At 44.1% G+C, this 19127-nt stretch overlaps 1 protein-coding gene and 1 long non-coding RNA gene across 2 annotated transcripts in view; both read left to right on the top strand.

The window, feature by feature from the left end:
• hsf4 (heat shock transcription factor 4) overlaps positions 1-3613 on the top strand; it is an 86673-nt gene extending 83060 nt beyond the window's left edge. The window contains exon 13 of the mRNA XM_069901208.1: positions 2750-3613. Within this exon, the coding sequence (XP_069757309.1) occupies positions 2750-2913 (164 nt within the window). The 3' untranslated portion in view covers positions 2914-3613. The remainder of the gene's footprint in view (positions 1-2749) is intronic.
• A 2493-nt stretch (positions 3614-6106) lies between these two features.
• LOC138744673 (uncharacterized) lies at positions 6107-16188 on the top strand. The gene is made up of 2 exons (XR_011345692.1): positions 6107-6840; positions 15902-16188. It is a non-coding gene; the product is annotated as an uncharacterized lncRNA (long non-coding RNA).
• Positions 16189-19127: the final 2939 nt, after the last annotated feature.

The raw sequence follows: 19127 nt of genomic DNA on the forward strand, positions 1-19127 counted from the left end.
CTTGTCCTTTGACTGATCCCACCTTCTCCAAGTCAAAAGGATAGCCATGGATACCTACAGGGCTTCCAGCTTTGCTTTTTCTTTTTTGGCTATGTGGAGCAATCCATGCTACAAGCCTACACAGGCAAAGCTCCTCAACTCTTCCTCCGCTGCATTGACAATTATACCAGTGTCGCCTTGTGTACCCGTGATGAGCTTGTCAGCTTTATCCACTTTGCTCCTAACTTTCACCTTGACCTCATGCTAGGGATCGATTTCCTCGACCCTTAGAGTAATCCCTGGCGTCTGCAACCAGGCAAGTATAGGATGGGTAATTGCACTCTAGGACAGAAATGACCCAAGTTTTCGCGTGAGCACAGGAACATGAGGGAAGATTAAAATAAAAGTATAAACTTTGCTGTAGGAAAGTTGCAGTGGGAGAGGGAAAGAGAGGAAATAAAGAGCAATAGTGAACAATTTTTAAACAGCGTGGGAAAGTTGGTAGTGCTATGGCGTACAAGTTATAAAGGTCGAGGGAAAAAGCAATGCGAACCTGAATTCGTAGAATGCCGTGCAGCAGAGAAACCCTTTCATGAGTGCTCTGTGCATGCAGCCATTTCTCTGCCACACAGCATTCTGGGAGGCCAGGTCCACCATCGCTTTTTCCCACGGTCTTTATAAATGGTGCCAACTCTGGCAACATTCCTTTCTCAATGGCTCTGACTCCATCTTGGGAAACAAACTTTTGACACATTTTTTCTATAAACCCACAAACTCCCCCAATTACCTCTTCACACCCTGCCTCTGTAAGAATTCCCATCTTTTCTCTCAATTCCTCTGTCTCCATTGCATCTGCTCCCAGGATGAGGTCTTCCAGTCCAGATCATCCGAGATGTCCTCCTCCTTCAGAAAATTGTGGCCTCCCTTCTACCACCATCAACTCAACCCTTACTAGCATCTCCTCCATTTCCCACCTATCCACCCTAGCCCCATCTGCCCCAAAGAGCAACAAACACAGTATTCCCCTTGTCCTCATCTACCACCCCACCAGCCTCTGTATCCAACATATTATCTTCTGTAATTTCCATCACCTACATGATCCCACCACCAAGTCAAGTTTATTATCTTCTAACTACACAAGTACATCCTGACAAAACCGAGTTCTCCGGTCCTCACTCTAAAACATGCGGACACACAGCCAGACATAACGCACACACAGACCAACAATGCATGTGCAGGACAAGTATTCATATACACAAATAAATGTTTATTAAATATGAGAGCCTCGGATGGTCAATGTGAGCAGTTCCTTTGGTTGTTCAGTGGGAAGAAGCTGGTTCTCAGCCTGGTGGTGCTGGCTCTGATCCTCCTGTAGCTCTTTCCCGATGGGAGCAGCTGAAAGATGCTGTGTGCGAGGTGGAAGGGGTCTACCAGACACATCTACCTCTCTCCACTTTCCGCATGGTCCGTTTCCTCTATGACTCCCTTTTCCACTTTTTATTTGCCCCCTTGGTACCTACCCCTGTGGGACCACAACCCAACCTCCCTCAACACCATTCCAGCCCCCAAACAGTCCTTCCAAGTGAAGCAACACTTCACTTGTGAATTGGCAGGGCTCATATACAGCATCCGGTGCTTTCGCTGTGGCCTTCTCTACATCAGAGAAACTGGACGCAGACTGTGTGACTGTTTCATTGACCTGCTTCATTCTGTCCACAGCAATGACCGAGATCTTCCAGGGGTCAACCATTTCAATTCTGTGCCCCCCTCCCATGCCGACATGTCTGTCCTTGGACTCGTGTACTGCCAAATCGAGGCCACCTTCAAATCTAATATTCTGTCTGGGCACTCTCCCAACAGGATGGCATTAACACTGACCTCAATTTTCAGTGAGCCCACTCCTGTCTCCCTCTCTTGTACCATCCCTCTGTCTCCACCCCTTTCCCACTTCATTCAGAGGGCTATCTGCCCTCCGCCCCCCCCCCAACACTTTCAGCTTTTTTTCTCTTGTTCCCTTGTATGACCCTCCTTCCCCCCTCCATTTTATTCAGGAACCTGGGAGCTTTTAGCTCCTGCAAGTGACTTGCTGAGTTTCTCCAGCTGCCCCTCTATAACACGTCAATCACATCACTGACATCATGGGTGCAGCTCCCTCTGGGCATTGCAGGGTGGGGCCTAGAAATGGAACATGGCCCATTGAAAGCTAAAGTGCTGTAGTGAAGGAGCAACATAGCATAGAAACAGGATCTTCTAGCCACTGAGCCAACACCAACCATCAAGCTCCCATGTTTGCACTAATCTTAGTTTATGATTTAAACTCTCTACATTCCCATCAACTCCTCCTAGATTCGACACACAGCCAATTAACCCCCCCCCCCCCCCCCCCAACCTGCATAGAAAAGGAACTAGAGCATTCAGGGAGACTCATGCTGTCACAGGGAGAGCATGATGACTCCTTACATATGGCATTGAAGTCTGGATCCAGCTCTGAGGTAATGGTTCTAGAAACCACTGTGATTCAATTACTCCCATAATTTCAACATAAAAGTTTAGGACGCGATATGAGAAAGTTTAGGACGCGATATGAGAAAATAATTCTTTGTTATTTTGGCTATGTACTAAACCCTGATGTTTAGGAGGTGAAGACAGGAATTATACTTGTGGTCTCAATCTACTTCCTTCTTGTACCGGATGGCAGTTTTATGTGTAGCTCTCCAAGACCCTGTTGAAAGGGCTGGTGATCCTCTGACCTGTTTCTAATTATTTCCAGGAAAGCCACATCTTCAGCATACCGCACAGCATTTCCTGCCAGACCCCCATATTCCAATCAATCAGGAACTCTCCAACCTAGACAATGGCACAGGCCTCTTCGAGCTTACCGAGGAGACAGCTGCCTATTTCCAAGTCCCTGAAGAGGGAGAGGGTGATTTCTGAAGCCAACGACCCAAGGCAGATCCTTCGCCCCGAATGTGGCATTCGCACAAAACAAACCTGACTGATAGTTTTCCGAGCATCCTGAGAGTGAAGGATCTCACCAAGATGTTGTCCTCAGTGGCAGAAGGAGCTTGCTTTCTTTTCCTCCTTCAATTTGCATCATCCCCTTCTCCAACCACCCCTTGCACTTCTTCTTCATTGGATTGAAGAATTCTTGCTGGAAATTATAAGATTTACTTGGGGTGGGGTGGAACCTACACTCTACATCAAGACTTCTCTGTGGGGAAGAATGGCAGATTGGAAACATGCCTGTGAGATTTTGTGAACAACCACTTTTTGATTTGTGTGTTACCTCATCTTTTTGGATTCTGTTTCAGAATACCTGTTTGTGTTTTATTCAACCATGGGCAAAGAACGGTAATAGTTTCAGTATTTATATATTGCAGCACAATTTAGTAGATTTATTTTTCACTCTATTATTCTTGCATTGGTTAAAAGTGCTAAGCTTGGAAGATTGGGTTTGAAATATTGAATACTCCTTTTGGATTATTTTTGACCAAGCTATTGTGATAAATCTTTACACATTCAGTAAAAACAAAGTTGAAGCAGCCTTTTATAAATGTGTCCCATCTTTCACAGAAATGTAAGCCAACTTGGCATAAGTAAAAATTCCGCTCGATAAAAATCTCATTTAAACTTTGCTCTGTATGTCCTATTCTCATTTCCAAAGGCAGTTTCTGTAGATCAGTCTGCAATCTCAACTGCTATTGTTTTGCAAATTGAACTAAAATGCCATTGCCCATGGGAAAATTGTGGAGTCATCGAGGGGGGTTAAAAGATAAAGCACTGGGCCTGATAGCCTGCACTCCGGATTCTTACAAGGGTGGCTACAGAGGCAAATGGAATGTTTGCCTTCATTTCAAGGAGGGAATAAAGGCTTCGTCTTGACTTGAGAATATCAGGGCAGTTTGGCAGCTGCATGATTAAGAATTCAGAATGTGTTGAATTCAGTGAAGCATGAAGCAGAGGCCTGATTCCTGGCATGACAAGGTTGTAAAGATTAGTCTACACTGACAGGAGCAAAAGAATGAGAAGTGATCTCATTGAAATCTTTCAAATGTTGAAAGGCACGGACAGAGTAGATGTAGAAAGGTTGTTTCCCTTCGTGGGATAGTCTAGGACAAGAGGGCACAACTTTAGGATTGAAGGGTGTCAACTTGGAACAGAGATGTGGAGGAATTGATTGCCACAGGCAGTTGTGGAGGCCAGATCATTGGGTGTATTTAGGTTCTTGATTAGTCAGAGCATCGAATGTTATGAGGCCGGGCAGTTAGGCTGAGTGGGCAAATGGATCAGCAGCCAGGCTCCATGGACTGAATTTCTGCTCCTAATGTCTTATGGTCTTATTCACAAACAATGTTATCAAGATTCAAAAGAATTCACCAAGGAACAATTAAACAAATGATTTAGAGACACCAATTTGAAATCATTCTCAATACTTGAGAAACGGTTTTTAAAAAGAAATCAATAACTTTATTTGATAATGATAATAAGCAAGTACAGATGGCAGGGGCCTGAAGTACAGATGGCAGGGGCCTGAAGTACAGATGGCAGGGGCCTGAAGTACAGATGGCAGGGGCCTGAAGTACAGATGGCAGGGGCCTGAAGTACAGATGGCAGGGGCCTGAAGTACAGATGGCAGGGGCCTGAAGTACAGATGGCAGGGGCCTGAAGTACAGATGGCAGGGGCCTGAAGTACAGATGGCAGGGGCCTGAAGTACAGATGGCAGGGGCCTGAAGTACAGATGGCAGGGGCCTGAAGTACAGATGGCAGGGGCCTGAAGTACAGATGGCAGGGGCCTGAAGTACAGATGGCAGGGGCCTGAAGTACAGATGGCAGGGGCCTGAAGTACAGATGGCAGGGGCCTGAAGTACAGATGGCAGGGGCCTGAAGTACAGATGGCAGGGGCCTGAAGTACAGATGGCAGGGGCCTGAAGTACAGATGGCAGGGGCCTGAAGTACAGATGGCAGGGGCCTGAAGTACAGATGGCAGGGGCCTGAAGTACAGATGGCAGGGGCCTGAAGTACAGATGGCAGGGGCCTGAAGTACAGATGGCAGGGGCCTGAAGTACAGATGGCAGGGGCCTGAAGTACAGATGGCAGGGGCCTGAAGTACAGATGGCAGGGGCCTGAAGTACAGATGGCAGGGGCCTGAAGTACAGATGGCAGGGGCCTGAAGTACAGATGGCAGGGGCCTGAAGTACAGATGGCAGGGGCCTGAAGTACAGATGGCAGGGGCCTGAAGTACAGATGGCAGGGGCCTGAAGTACAGATGGCAGGGGCCTGAAGTACAGATGGCAGGGGCCTGAAGTACAGATGGCAGGGGCCTGAAGTACAGATGGCAGGGGCCTGAAGTACAGATGGCAGGGGCCTGAAGTACAGATGGCAGGGGCCTGAAGTACAGATGGCAGGGGCCTGAAGTACAGATGGCAGGGGCCTGAAGTACAGATGGCAGGGGCCTGAAGTACAGATGGCAGGGGCCTGAAGTACAGATGGCAGGGGCCTGAAGTACAGATGGCAGGGGCCTGAAGTACAGATGGCAGGGGCCTGAAGTACAGATGGCAGGGGCCTGAAGTACAGATGGCAGGGGCCTGAAGTACAGATGGCAGGGGCCTGAAGTACAGATGGCAGGGGCCTGAAGTACAGATGGCAGGGGCCTGAAGTACAGATGGCAGGGGCCTGAAGTACAGATGGCAGGGGCCTGAAGTACAGATGGCAGGGGCCTGAAGTACAGATGGCAGGGGCCTGAAGTACAGATGGCAGGGGCCTGAAGTACAGATGGCAGGGGCCTGAAGTACAGATGGCAGGGGCCTGAAGTACAGATGGCAGGGGCCTGAAGTACAGATGGCAGGGGCCTGAAGTACAGATGGCAGGGGCCTGAAGTACAGATGGCAGGGGCCTGAAGTACAGATGGCAGGGGCCTGAAGTACAGATGGCAGGGGCCTGAAGTACAGATGGCAGGGGCCTGAAGTACAGATGGCAGGGGCCTGAAGTACAGATGGCAGGGGCCTGAAGTACAGATGGCAGGGGCCTGAAGTACAGATGGCAGGGGCCTGAAGTACAGATGGCAGGGGCCTGAAGTACAGATGGCAGGGGCCTGAAGTACAGATGGCAGGGGCCTGAAGTACAGATGGCAGGGGCCTGAAGTACAGATGGCAGGGGCCTGAAGTACAGATGGCAGGGGCCTGAAGTACAGATGGCAGGGGCCTGAAGAGTTGGGCATTGTTGCAGAGTAGATGCACTTTATCCACACCCACAAACCTTTCTTCATTCCATCCAAGTCCCTGCAGCCTTGACGCTGCTATGTATTTCCCATAAGACTGGCATAAAGGTGAGACCAAATCCAGTTGGAGCAACTGTTGGAAAACAGAGGTCTAAACTGGATCGCTCCCACAGGCGAGAACAAAAATTGTGATCCAGGATTAACCCCTACTTATCCAATGATGTGGCAACAGACCTGTGCTGCATACTCATTGAAGTAATCTCAACACATAGCCTTTGCTAGCTTTAATCATTGTCCCCTCAGAAGGGTCTATGTTTACTGAGCAGCTGGAGTTTACATCTCAATAGCCTGAAAACACCAACTGATGGGGAGCTGTTATGGGGTGGGCAGGAGCTCATTATGACATCACTGTGGAGATGGAAGGCTGGCCATCCAGAGGTCTGGTTGGGAATGAGGAGAGAGTGGGAAGGGATTTGTTTGATGCACAAGCATGGGAGTAAACTAAGAAATGCGTGAAGCACCATTGACTTACAAGGATCTCACACGAGCAGTTGAGATTGCAGACTGATCTACATCTTACCGACTACATCGCCGGTGTCAGGAGCTGCCTGGTCCTCCTCAACGCCTGCAGGGCATGCAGAATGTAAATATTGTCTCTCAGACCCAGCATTACTGCAGGCTCACACCCACATACTGCATGGGTGTGCAGCCACATCTAACTAATACCACAAATGACACTCATTGCCGTACTTCTCTCAGCCTTAAAGTAGAGCACATCTGGAGGCTACATCATTACCAAACACGTGACCAATAGCAGAGACAAAACTACAGAAGGTGGTGGTATCCGTTTTACCTTATCCCTTTCCACAATCTGTGATTTATAACTTGTAAGCATGCAGCTGTTTATTCACCACCCTCCTTGCCTCACAACACTACTCCAGTGCCCTCTGCCTAACAGTGAGCTAAGTACTGCAGTCTCTTTGGGTGGTGGTGGTGGTGAAGAGGACACGCAGTCAGTCTGGCACTCCCTGTGGAGGGTGGCTCGGAATGAGGAGTTGCTAGTCCAGATGCCAGCTCCCCAAAAGGTATGTCAGATAGAGTGAGGACCTTGAAAGGGCACCCTGCAGAAATAAAGGCAGATGACCATGCAGAATAGATTGTTTAATGCATTGGTTGGCATGATCCAGATTTTGGAAGAGTCCTGCCCAAGGCTCAGCACAGAACTATTAAGCAAGTGGGCTCTGTGAGAACACTTACCAACACAGCATCTGACGGCCAGTGTGTCAGCTTCCAACCGAGCAGGTGAAGTACAGGCTGCCAGCATGCATTGACCTCCAAGCTTTGAATGCTCGCCTTACAGTTGTGTGAAAATCCCTCTTCGCAAGGGCTCGTGAAACCTTGTACCCAGCTGATTCCTCAGGTCAAGGGTTATTGCCTTGCTGGCTGTGCAGAGTGGTGATTTGCTGCCCTACCTTGGGATGATAACATCAATCCCACAGTGCTGGTGGTAGAGTGCAGAGCCAACTCTTCCAAAGCAATTTGAGGCCTGGATTGAAGCCAACTGCAACTGGCTTCACAGGTCCTTGAGGCCAGGCGCAGACAGGAGTGAAGCTGCATTCATGCAAGCTTAGCTATTAGGTTTCATAAAGTTGGCTTGATTTTGTTGAATCAAATGGTTTATCGTCACAGTGAAAAGCTTTGTTTAGCATGCTATCCAGTAAAATCAGAAAAGTACAGCAGGCAGTGCAATAAAATAGGTGTACTGTTGCACTAAAAAATGCAGGGTAAAGTGTCACAAAGACAATGTTCAGGATACAAAGAAAAATTAAAGCAGTGCACAGGCACCATGTTATATGTTGTGTTTGGTTGGCTTTTAGGTCAGTGAATTAACCAAATGGAGGCTGTGACATTTATGAAGTGAAGGTGTGGGAAGGTCAGATGTGGAAGTCCTGCTGAGACTGAAAGCACAGCTGAGTTTATTGGCATTGAAATAGAATGCATTGGCTCAGAGGGTCTGGCCGAAAGGCGATTTCCTTTTCCCTCAATCCTCCCCTTCCTCTTGCCACTTCTCCCTTTGCTTTGCGTCTCCTCACTATGCAGCTGGCGGTAAAGGCTGTGTCCCCATCGATGGTGAGGTTGCAGAGCGTACATGCAGAGCCGTCAAGTGGGGATGTGTGACCAGCTTATTGGCCTGCCATATTTGGTTCCACCTGGCACTGTATTGCTCAGGTGTGTATAGATCAAACTAAGAGAAATTTCGATGGGAGAAGAGTCCTTGTTGGCCTGTAGCCTTCAGTTGGTTTGCAGTAGTTTGATAGCATCTAATCCTCAAGGACTTGCTGATCCTTTTAAATAACATTGATACTGGTGAATGCATGCTGAAATGGAGACAACCATGAGGACATGATCCGGAATGTTGAACTCCCCCCTTTTGGCAGCATTTGCATTAAATCTGCAGGGCAAGCTGATTGACACCATAGCACAACAACTCTTCATACTTCTACTTGTCGAAAGAGCATTGCAGCCAGGGCCATGCATTGCCGCAAATGCCCCATTGGAGCCAACTCAGCATCAGCAGATCCACTGGGCCCTATGGAACCAAATCTTCTGCACTCACATAACATTTAGCTCTATACTCCATGACCTAACTGAATTGAACCATATTGGCAGTGTGGTTGGTTGTGACGAGGAAGCAGTCTTTACAAAATCCAATGAGCCAAGGAGGAGGAGTGCCACGTGGTCCAGCATCCAACAAACTTGTGGTTGATCTTTTGCCAAATCCTCATTCAAATCTAGTTCTATGTCTCTTTGTTTCCCCAAAATACCATTATTCTTTTCTTTTGTAATCTTAACAACTGGAACTATAGACTGAAAACGATGGCTGAATTAAATGATCTGCTGGCTGTGAAATGAGATTCAAAATTTGAACATGAACTCAATGTCATTAACTTCAGTCAGTTACCAATGATCAAAGTCTAACCTTGTGATCTGTGAGAGCTTTCTGAAGACTGTCCATTAGTTTAATATTCCTTTGTCTGGTTACATTTCTTGTCATCATTCCATTGGTGTGGTGCTGGGAAGCCTGTACACGCCTCCCAATTTCTAAAACTTGATTCCAATGTCCAAAAACAGTATTAGGCCACGTGAAAAGGGTATTTTGAAAGTAATGAATTTTTTGTTACTGTAATTTCCAAAGATGTTTATGTTTCTGTTTGCAGGATCAAACTTATTTGATAAATTTGGAACTTATCTTTTAAGCCAGTGGTTCTCAACCTTTTTCTTTCCACTCACAGACCACTAAGTAATCCCTATGCCATCGGTGCTCTGTGACTAGTAAGGGTTAGCACCTGAAGCAACCCCTTACTAATCACAGAGCACCGATGGCTTAGGGAATACTTAGTGGTATGCGAGTGAAAAGAAACAAGGTTGAGAACCACAGGTTTAAACCTTGCCAGAGTTCAAATGAAACAATGGTCTGAGTAAAGTCTGCTGTGAAACTGACTTTGGAATGAGGCTGCACTATTCATAAACCTTTTATTGACATTCAAGCTGTCATAGTCAATCAGACATGTGCTGACATATTTCCTGGACAATGAAAATAACTTTGCCAAATAAAAAGCTTATATAAACTGTTGTGCAGTCGACGTTTTGTGTAATACAGTGAAATCTCGTTAGAACGTGATTCGTTAATCTGTGGAATCGCTTATAGCGCGGGTGTCTGTGGACCCCAAACATTGATTTTAGGAGGCCAGGCTAACAGCCACAAACTCAAAAATAGACCCTTATGACTCATTTACAAGGTGTTTATGTTAATATGTGGAGTTTAAAGGTCTTAAAGGCCTTATTATAGGGTTTGAGTCACAGTATTCTGTTTTCCTGTATCATGACATATGTGCGTCTGTTCCGCGACTTGGCTGTAAAGCGGTATGAAATCTGGGACCCCAACTACCGCGTTCTAATGAGGTTTTACTGTACTTCAAATGCTGATTTTGGAGGAAATATGAACTACAAAATTTATTCTGGAATCAAGTTAACTCTTCATTCCAGACTACGCCCCCTTCTAATTTTCTGACACAGCTGAACCAGTCCCTCTGTTTCTTCCCCTCTCCAATTCTATTCACCACCAACTGCCAGCATGGCAGCAAACACACCATCTTTTTGCTATCCTCACTCCCTCTTCACTTGGGAACTATGAATCGGAAGCAGGCAGGACTGAGGCTTCAAGAGCATAAAGACAAAACTAAGTGTAACCCAATATAAATATAATGTTATGTGGAAAGTTATGAGATCACCCACTTTGGTCAGAGAATAGAAAAACAGATTTTTGAGTCGTGGTCTATTGAGAAATATTGTTTAAAAGAGCATAGAGATGAAGTAAGCAATTGGAACATGAATATTATGTTGGTCTTTATCACTTTGAGTTGAGTAAATTATATAGGGGGCTTGGAAAGACTCCACCAGGACCATTGTGCAGATTTGGTGCCCGTATCTAAAACGAATACACTGCTAATGACCGAGTCCATCGCTCTGCAGCATAATGTACTCGCCAAAATAAGAGACTGAATGGACGATGCCTGGAGTTCAGCAGAATGAAAGGTGATTGAATCTTAAAAATTTATTTCCTTCAAAAGCTCACCAGATGGATGGAGGGTGGACATTTCCCTTGGCTGAGTCATCTAGAACCAGGCATCTGTGCAAGGAGTTTCATTGTGAGACTGCAACAAAAAACACCCGCTGGAGGAACTCGGGAGGCTGGGCAGCAGCACCTGTAGGAGAAAAAAAAAACTGGCAATGAAGAATTCAAACTTGGAATGTTGACCATATTTTTAAAAATCGCACTGATGCTGCTCTACCCACTGGGTTCCTCCAGCAGATTGTGTTTTGAGCTCTAGATTCCAGTGTCTGCAGTCTCTTGCATCTCATGGTGAACTTGACCATCTCAAACAGGGGTGCGGACAGAGGATGGTGAACTATCTGAATTCTTTATCCAAATAAAATTACAGAGGCTTGATCATTGGGAGCATTTATGATGGAGGTAGATAAATATTTGAAAGATTGGGGAATTGAGGATTATGGAGATGAGGCCAGTGTAGATCAATCATACTGAATGGTGGGCAGGATTGAGTGGCTTGGCAGCCTACTTTGGTTTCAATTTGTATTTTTTTTAATTACCAGCCCTTCATCTCTCCACAGCTAACCACATTACAATGAAGCACCCCCTCCCCCCCCCCCCATAAAAGCTTTGTACCATTAGAACCATAGAACACTACAACACAGAAACAGGCCATTCGGCCTTCTAGTCTGTACCAAAATATTATTTTGCTCGACCCATTCACACGCACCCAGTCTATAACCCTCCAGACCTTTCCCATCCATCTATCTATCCCATTTATTCTTAAAACATAAGAGTGAGCCCGCATTTCCAACCATCAGTTGGCAGCTCGTTCCACACTCCCACCACTCAAGTGAAGTTGTTCCTCCTAAACCTTTCCCCTTAAAGCCATGTCCTCTCGTATTTCTCTCTCCTAATCTGTGGAGCCTTCTCACATTTAGTCTGTGGATTCCCCTCATAATTTTGTAAACTTCTATCAAATATCCCCTTATTCTTCTACATTACCAGACTGCATACAAAACTGCAAGTTTGGCCTCACCAATGTCTTATTACAACCTCATCATAACATCCCAACTCCTATAGTCAATACTTTGATTTAATGAAGGCCAAAAGGCTAAAAGCTTTCTTTACTACCCGGTCTACCTATGACACTACTTTCAGGGAAGGTATCTGAATTCCCAGATCCCTTTGTTCCTCTGCACTCCTCAGTGCCCTACCATTTTACTGTGCATGTCCTACCTGGGTTTGTCCTTTCAAAATGCAACACCTCACATTTATCTGCATTAAATTCCATCTGCCCTTTTATCCAGTTGGTCCAGGTCCAGATCTACAAGTTTTGAAAGCCTTCTTCACTGTCCACAACACCTACAATCTTAGAGTCATCTGCAAACCTGCTGATCCAATTTATCACATTATCATCCAGATCATTGATATAGACAACAAACAACAATGGCTCCAGCACTAAACCTTAAGGCACACCACTAATAACAGGCCTCCAGTCTGCGAAGCAATCATGCATCTTCTCCCATTCAGCCAATGTCAAATCCATTTAAACCTCTCCATGGATACCTAGTGTCTGAACCTTCTGAACTAACCTCTCATTTGGACCTTATCAAAGGCCTTACCAAAGTACATGTAGACGACATTCACAGCCTTTCCTTCATCTACTTTCTTGGTAACTCCCTTGAATAACTCTATAAGATCCGTTAAACAATACCTATCACACACAAAGCCATGCCGACTATCCTTAATCACCCCTTGGCTGTCCAAATACTTGTATATCTGATCTTTTTAAAATTCCATTTGGATATACAACATGGCAACAGGCTATTTTGACCCACAGGCCCGTGACGTCCAATTTATACCCAATTGATCAAAACCCCTGGAATGTTTCGAACAGTGGGAGGAAACTGGAGCCCCCGGGGAAAATCCATGCAGACACAGGGCGAACGTAAGAACTCTTTACAATGTGGGATTCCAACCCTGGTCCTGATAACTGGCGCTGTAAAGATATTGCGCTAACCACTACACCAGCCGTTCTGTTCTGAGAACACCCTCCATTAATTTACCGGCCTGTAATTTCCTGGTTTACTTTTGGGCCCTTTTTTTTTAAAGCAACAGAACAACATAAGCAACACCCTAATCCTCTGGCACCTCATCCATGGCCAAGGACTTTTTAAATATTTCTGCCAAGGCCCCTGCAATTTCTACACTAGACTCCCTCAGGTCAGAAGGAATATTGTCAGGCCCAGGGCATTTATCTACCTTTACTCACTGTAAGGCAGCAAGCACTTCCTCCTCTTAATCTCTATAGGTTCCATGCCACCACTACTTGTTTCCCTTCCTTCCTTCCTTATACACTATGCCAGTTTCCTGAGTAAACACATGCAAAAAAAGAACTGTTTAAGATCTCCCCCATCTCGTGAGGCTCCACATGTAGACGACCACTCTGATCCTCTAGTCGTTGTTCCTGAGGTACAGGAATAAACAAAATAGTAAACCTCAGTTTTCCCCCATTAGATAACACATTGGACAGTTTCCTTTCTTCTGAGAATGGTTAGAAGTATATGGGATATTGAGGTAAAGTGGAGAAAGATGTACTGATGGGGTTAGACAATGAGTGGGACATAAATACCAACTTGGTAGTGTAAAATCAGGTGGCCTATTTTTATGTACTACTTTGAATGTTGTACTCGTTCAGGACATTTGTTGATTTGTATTCTTAACCCTCCATGAAATAGGATAAATTGGACAGAAATTCTATCAATTAAGTCAAACTGAAATGAAATATTAATAGATAATCAAATAGTTTTTAGTGCTTTCAATCAATTTAAAATATGGAACTCTTTATCTGCACAGTTCAGCTGATCATGTCTGAATTATTAAGATTTTAAACTCAAGATTTCTTCCATTTTAGTAAGAACATTTTGCATGCTGTTGTCATGCTCTTTGGTTGTAGCAAACCAGGCAAACTACGAGGTGCAGTTCTTCAAATCTGCACCCGGCTGTGGAGGAGCTGGAGAATAGACAGGGAGGTGTGGGAAATGGGGAGGGCAATTAAATTGATAGCAATCTGGTGCTGCAGCTGGCATGCAAGAGGTGCAGATGTTCAACCTATCTGGCCCCTCGTCTGCGCTTGGATTCGCCAATGTGGAAGAGGCCACTTTGAGAGACTGAATGCAGCTGATGGACTTGGACATGATACTTTGCCTTGGCTGAAAGGATTGTTTTGGTCTCTGGATGGAGATTGGGGGTTGGTGGGGATATGGAGATAAGTGTTGCACCTCCTGTACTTGCAGGATGGAGTGGTGGAGGGTTGGGTGAGAAGGGAAGAACGAACCAGGGAGTCATGGAGAGAGTGAACCCTGTGAGAAGCAGAAAGGGGCAGGGATGGGAAAATGTGGCTAGTGACAAGATCACATTGTAGCTCTCATAAAGGTCAAGTAATGTTGGATACAGAGGCTCGTGCGGTGATAAGTAATGAAGGAAACGTCTCTTTTCTAACTGGGAGAGGTAGGCGGAAGAGCACAAGTGTGAGAAATTGGGTGAGGGCTTTATCAACTACGGGGAGGGGGGCAGTGGGAAAAAGAAATATCATGTTTTCTTACAGATGAGGACACTGGATATTTTGGAGCAGAAGGCCTATTCTCGAGAAAAATTGCAGGAAAGATGAGAGAGAGTGGGGGGTGGTGGTCTCCCAAGAGCCAGGTCAGTGAGTATAACCTCCTCCATAATCAGGGTGAAACCAAAATGAAATTTGAAGACCACCACCACCACCTCATATTCTGCCTGGATCACCCACATCAATTTCAAGTACCCCATTCCCCCATCTCACTCATCTCACACTCATGATGGTACCCAGTATCCTCTCTTTCCACCCCCCCCCCCCCCATTTGCTCTCCCACTCCACTCTCCATCTGACCAACATCCTTCCCTCTCCTTGGTTCACCTATCACTTGCAGAGCCTCTCTCTCTCCCCTGCCACCCACCTTTAATTCTGCCCATCTTCTCCTTTCTCCTCCCTGAAGCAAGGTCTCAACCCAAAATGTCAACTGCCAATTTCCGTCTTATTGCTACACTATCAAATGTTAAATTTACACAAAATACTGGTTTAATCAATACTATGCCCTTCATAATGTTTGAAAGACACATTTTTTCCTTTATTTGCCCCTGTATTTCAGTTTTAAATTCACATGATTAAAGTGCACATTCCATATTTTATTATTTGTATGTATTTTGGTTTGACCTTGTATAAATCACAGCACTTTTTATACATCTCCCCTCATTTCGGGACACCATAATGTTTGTGATATAGCAACAGTGTATTAGTCTTGTTTCATATCCTTTGCATGCAATGACTGCTTGAAGTTTGTGATTCATAGACTTCAAATTGTGCTGTGTATCTTCTCTGGTGATGTTCTGCCAGGCCTCTACTACAGCCGACTTCAGCTCCTGCTTGTTTCAGGGGCTTGTCCCTTCAAGTTTTTTGTTAGCACATGGAAGGCGTGCTCAATTGGATTTAGATCGGGTGACTGATTATGCCATTCAAGAATTTTCCATTTTTTTAGCTTTGAAAAACTCCTTTGTTGTTTTAGCAGTTTGCTTGGGTTCATCAACTTGTTGTAGGATGAAGCCAATGAGTCCGGAGGCATTTGTTGAACTTGAGCAGATGTTTCTATACACCTCAAAATTCATTTTGCTTCTGCCATCAGCACTTATATCAATGAAAACAAGTGTGCCAGTACCTGTAACAGCCATACATGCCCAGATCACAACACCCCCACCACGTTTCAACGATGGCAAACTGTAATCTGGCCATCCTGTTTCTGTGGCTAGCTAGTGGTTTGCATCTTGTAGTGTAGCCTCTGTATTTCTATTCATGAAGTTGTTTGCAGACTCCTGAAGAGTCTGATCTGTTCGACATATGTTTGGGGATTTTTCCTCATTATGACAAGAGTTCTTCTGTCAACAGCAGTGGACGACTTTCTTGGCCTTCCAGACTTGTTGCAATTACTGAGCTGATCAGTGCACACTTTTTTCTTAATCCTAAGGTTTGGGTGATGTCTCTTACTGTTTTGTTCTTGTTTTTCAGCCTCGTAAAGACTTCTTTGACTTTAATTGGCACAACTCTGTTCCTCAAGTTGAAAAATGGCAACTACAGACTCCAAAGGCAATCAAAAGCTTAGAGGCAAACCTTATACCTGCATCCATGAAGCAATTAAACATGCCTGAGTAATCATACCTGCAAAGCTATATGTCCAAAATATTATGGTGCTCTGAAATGGAGAAATTATGTATTAAAAAATGGAGTGATTTCTACATGGTAAAACCAAACTGTATAAAAATAATCTTGAATAAAATTTGGAATGAGCACTTTAATGACATGATTTGTTCAGTTACACATTTAAAACTGGAGCACAGGGGCAAATAAAGGAAAAAATGTCTTGGTCCCAAACATTATGGAGGTCACTAAGTTCCAAGTGATTGGAACTACTCGCACAACACTTAACAGCAATAAAGACAGAAGAGGTCTTTGAAAATTTAAAGCCCTTTTAGCTTTTTTTAAAAAATACTAAATCCTTTAATTTCATGGAATTAAGCAACATCAGGGTCAGATACCAGTATACGTCGTGTAGAGAGTAAAGGGTATTCTTCTTTCAACCTACCTCTGGTCCCAATTTGGCGGAAATATCCTACTTGGACAGGAGCTTATATAGTAGAGGTTCTGATGGATGGGGTGGATTCTGAGGATCTGGTTAATCTGCATAACAAAAGCAAACCTAAGCAGTTGGATGGTTCAGTTAGCCAGATTTTTAAAAAAAATCCCAACATTGGTTCAGAAATAACAGGTCAATTCCATATCCATCAATTAATTGGCATCAGATGAGGGTGTAGGATGATGGAATCTGAGAACTGAACAATGTACCAATAATAATTCTACTTAAGGAATGTTCTGGGGTGGGGATCAGGATATAATAGAGAATATGGGTTTAGGAGCATAATTAAGAGTGGGAGCAGGTTCCCCAAGCCTGCTCTGCCATCCACTAAGATCATGGGTGATTTAGCACCGCATCCACGCACCTTGATTCCCTTAATGTCTAGAAATCTATTGATCAGTTTTTTTGAATGAACATACCATTCACAGCCCTCAGGATGAAAACTCTATGTTTCACCACCCAAGAGAAGAAAATTCTTATCATTCAGTCCCAACTGCTCTACCTCTTATTCTGAAGCTCTAGGCCTAGATTGCACAGCTCGGGCCAATGCTCTCCCCGCATCCAGTCGGTCAAGCAGCTACAAATTTTCTATGTTTCAATGAAATCTTCTCTCATTCTTCCAAACCCCAGAGCGCAATCCCAATTTATTTCATCTACAAACTTTACATTCATGTCTAGTTTGCCTCTATCCTAATGACATCCTTCACAGAGCCCCTGGTATGATTACACATAGACTTCCCACGATCGGATTCAAATCCTCTTGTATTAAACATACCAAGTTGGAAATGTGACCTTTGGCCCTGCAGCCAGTGATATAGGCCGTGTGTAACTGAGGCCCAAGGAACGGTTGCTGCAGTGCTTTACTAGTCACAGCCTGCTGATGCAAACACAACAGATTTAGTCCCTTTCCTCATTTTCCGTCTGGACACCAGTTCTCCATCCATGTTAAGCATACTCCCCAATTCCACATGCTCTGTTGATCTATTATTGAAAATTTCCACTGGTTTTACTACTTCTATTTTACTTAAATATTCCATAAAGTCCCAACACGTTTCCCTTTCATAAATCCACAATGGCTACCCTAATCTTTTCTGTTCTTGCATCCATCTTCACAGATTCCTTGATGATAGGCCAACAGGACAGCAGTTCTCTTTCCTCTCTCCCTTTTCAGAAATTCTCTGATCACCTGCATTCCCCTCCGATCCATAGGAACACTTGCAGAACCTACAAAGTTCTTAACGATAACCAATGTACCAACTTTAGAGCCATCTCTTTTGAACCCTCTGGACAAAGATTTCATTCTATCAAGTCCAACTGATAGCTGGTGTGCAAGGACTACCCCACATTAAAAGAATTCACACACTGATATCTTTGACACCAGAAATGGAGAGGAACAATTTGCTATTGATCTCAAAAGACGACCCAAGTGAACCCTTTACTCTCCAATCCAGTCTTGGTCACTTACTTTCCAATGCATGCCTTCTTTATTCTTCAAGTTGAATTTTTTCTACATTTTTGAGACATAATTTCACAAAAAAAATTCCCAAACTATTTCTCATCATCATTATTAGTAATCAAAAGGTGAAGGGATTTGCCTCATCCCCTTTTAAAAAAAAATTATACAGGGATCACATAAATTTCAAGCCATTTTACATAACTATTTTCCATTAAGTTAAACATCTCCACTGGCTCTCCTTACAATCCATCTAGTGCAATCCATCTAGACCAAGGCTTTAACCACCATGAATAATTTATTCTTCCTACTTTATCTTAAATTATTTTTAAAGAAAATTCTCCAAGCTCCGACCAATGCAAATATTTTATGGCCCTTACATGTATTTAATTTGATTTGCTTATTCTGTGACTACATTTTATCAAAAAAATATTAGTTGTAATAATCTTTAGATTGCCTTCCAGATATCATAGAATGAGTTTTTCAATTTTTATTTCATGCCCCACAACTATTATAAAACACAGAACTATCAGAAAGAATTAAGCTCTTTCTTCTACATTTGTTTTGTTTCCTATCATGTCACCCATGTTTTATTTTTCAAGTATATTAAATGTGTTTTTTTGACATCTTTCAGTTTTTATCCTATTTCCTTAAAAACATACATCCACACCCTTCTCCTATTTCCTTATTCTAGTTTTAATTATTTGTTCTTTCATGGGAACATAGGAAGTAGGAACAGAAGTAGGCCAAAAATGGTCCATCGAGCCTGCTCCGCCATTCAATACGATCATGGCTGATCAAATCAAACAGTACTTCCACCATGGTCTGGTACTGTATAGTTTCAAAGCAACTTTGGTGCACTTTGTATGGGGCTGCCATGGACATGTGTAGCTGCTTTCATGAAATGTAGAATTTCAGTTAAGTGTCATTATTCATATAATCTACACTTCCTTTTTTTCCCTCTGTCATCCTTGAGCATTTGTGCGACCCATTTTTCTGTATTCTGAATAGATTAGGTTGTTTGCCAATGACCTTCTAGACACAGACCATTTACTTAGGTCATGTTTTATATGTAAATTGTTAATCAGCTCATCGGAGAAAAACTTCTTTCAATTTGGATTGAGAACTTGGACTGAAAGTGACCCCCT

The sequence above is a fragment of the Narcine bancroftii genome, chromosome 10 (genome assembly GCF_036971445.1).
Source record: "Narcine bancroftii isolate sNarBan1 chromosome 10, sNarBan1.hap1, whole genome shotgun sequence".
Lineage (NCBI taxonomy): Eukaryota > Metazoa > Chordata > Chondrichthyes > Torpediniformes > Narcinidae > Narcine > Narcine bancroftii.